This window comes from Lepidothrix coronata, unplaced genomic scaffold (assembly GCF_001604755.1).
Source record: "Lepidothrix coronata isolate B3197 unplaced genomic scaffold, Lepidothrix_coronata-1.0 Scaffold544, whole genome shotgun sequence".
NCBI lineage: Eukaryota > Metazoa > Chordata > Aves > Passeriformes > Pipridae > Lepidothrix > Lepidothrix coronata.
The window spans coordinates 14,643-16,551 of record NW_016690724.1 but is presented as its reverse complement, the minus strand read 5'-3'; the positions used below and the strand labels follow the sequence as shown (position 1 = coordinate 16,551).

General features: G+C 52.8%; 1 protein-coding gene across 1 annotated transcript in view; it reads left to right on the top strand.

Annotated features, from left to right (window-relative positions):
- The window catches only part of LOC108510214 (N-acetyltransferase ESCO2-like), a gene marked incomplete at both ends in the record, with an annotated part of 18,985 nt that overhangs the window by 6,548 nt on the left and 10,528 nt on the right, over positions 1–1,909 (top strand). The window contains one exon of the mRNA XM_017839891.1: positions 1,253–1,373. Within this exon, the coding sequence (XP_017695380.1) occupies positions 1,253–1,373 (121 nt within the window). The remainder of the gene's footprint in view (positions 1–1,252; positions 1,374–1,909) is intronic.

The window sequence follows — 1,909 nt, the reverse complement described above, 5'->3', positions numbered from 1 at the left end:
AGGGAACTTAAGGACCATCCCATTCCACGGGCATAGACACTTCCCACTATCCCAGGGAATCCAACCCGGCCTTGGACACTCCCAGGGATCCAGGGGCAGCCACAGCTCCTCTGGGAATTCCATCCCGGCCCCTCCCCACCCTCCCTATTGGGAATCCCTTCCCAGTCTCCCCCCCAAACCTCCCATCCCTCATCCTCAGCCCGTTTTGTTCCCAATAAACCCCCTCCCGAGCCGAGTTCCCTGTGAACATCAAACCAGACGAGTTCCAGTCGCTCCCCAAGGAGCCAAAATCAACGTTCCCAAACTCCTGGCTCCCGTTCTCCCCGGCTGCTGAAAGGGATCTGGTTCCAATGTTTGCTTTGCCTCCTCCCTTGGCTTTTCCGGACACCTCCCGTGGCGCGCGTGGAGCCCTGGAAAACGTGGAAAATCCCAGGAACTTCCAGAGCACTTTTGGATTTCCCGTCGTCTCCTGGGAGAGCCGATGAGCTCCAGCTTTTCCCGCGGGATGTGCTTTGTGCTCTGGAAGCTCTCCTCGGGATCCAGAGCTGTGAAACTGTTTGGTGTTGCTCCAAATTAATTCCACCCCTTCCACGAGATTCATTCCCGGACTTTCCAGGGTCGCTGCACAACCACTGGAATTCCGCGCTTTGGGATTGTTGAAGTGTCCCTTCGCAGGGAAGGATTCCTTCCCAGTATCCCACCGACCCTCTGGCAGTGGGAAGCCGTTCCCTCCTTGTCCCGTCATTCCATACCCTCTCCAGCTCTCCTGGAGCCCCTTTAGGCGCTGGAAGGGGCTCCAAGGTTTTCCTGGATCCTTCTCTTCTCCAGGTGGACATTCCCATCTCTCCCATTCCTGGATCCACACCTGGTGATTCCAGGTGTTTCCACATCCCTGGCAGGGCAGGACCCTTATCCTTGGCTTTGTCCAGGTATCCCACCTGGATCAGGTGTGGGAAGGGACCTCAAAGCTCATCCCATCCCTTCCCATGAGCTGGGAACCTTCCACTGTTCCATTCATGGATCTCGCCCTCCGCTCCTCACTTTGCTGTTTATCCCTTCAGTTTGCTGCTGAATTTCCAAAATCTTGGAATTAGGATGGCAAAGATGCTTAATCCAGAGCTAATTAACTTTTTATCCAATTATGGCTTTTCCTGGATCCTCCCTCCACAGCTCCTGGAAAGCTTTGCTCTCCCTGAAATGCTCCGGAATCACAACAATTAACTCTTTTCCCTCTGTTTTCCGTGGTTTCCAGGCCGCTGGACGAGATTCCACCTCCATTTGGGAGCAGCCCACCGGGAAAAGTCCCTCACACCTCCCAGAAAAGCAGGAAGGCCAAGGAGCTCTGCAGGCGTTCCAGGGATCAGATGATCATTGTAAGGATGTGCTGGGCCCTGGGGCGGGGAATTTTGGGATGAGGAAACCCGGAATATTCCACGAGGATAATCCCAAAAGGAGCTGTTGGGCAGCTTAACGCGTGGCAGTAGCTGGAAAATCCATTGCTGTGGTTTCCCTGGGATTAACACTTGGAGAATCCAACGGGGATTTATGGAACATAACGTTTAATAAAATATCGGGAAGCTCAGCCAAGGCTTCGTGGATTCCAGAGGATTTGGCCGGATGATTTCCCTTTCCCACGGCTTCCTGTGGGAGCAGAGGGGGCTCCGAGCTGGAAATGGCAGCGGGAATCAGGAATGGGCAGCTGGGAGCAGCTCCCTCCTGAGGAACACTTTAAATTCAATTTCATCCCCTTAAAATGAGGGAAAAGGGGGTTTTTTTCCTCTCAGTTTAAACCCGAAAAATTGGGGAAAAAAAAAAAAAAAAGGAGCTCCCACAATTTTAACTCCAAATTGATGGTAAAGGTGGGGGGGTTTTACCACTGAGACGGGTTTTGGCAAAAAAACATGTTTTT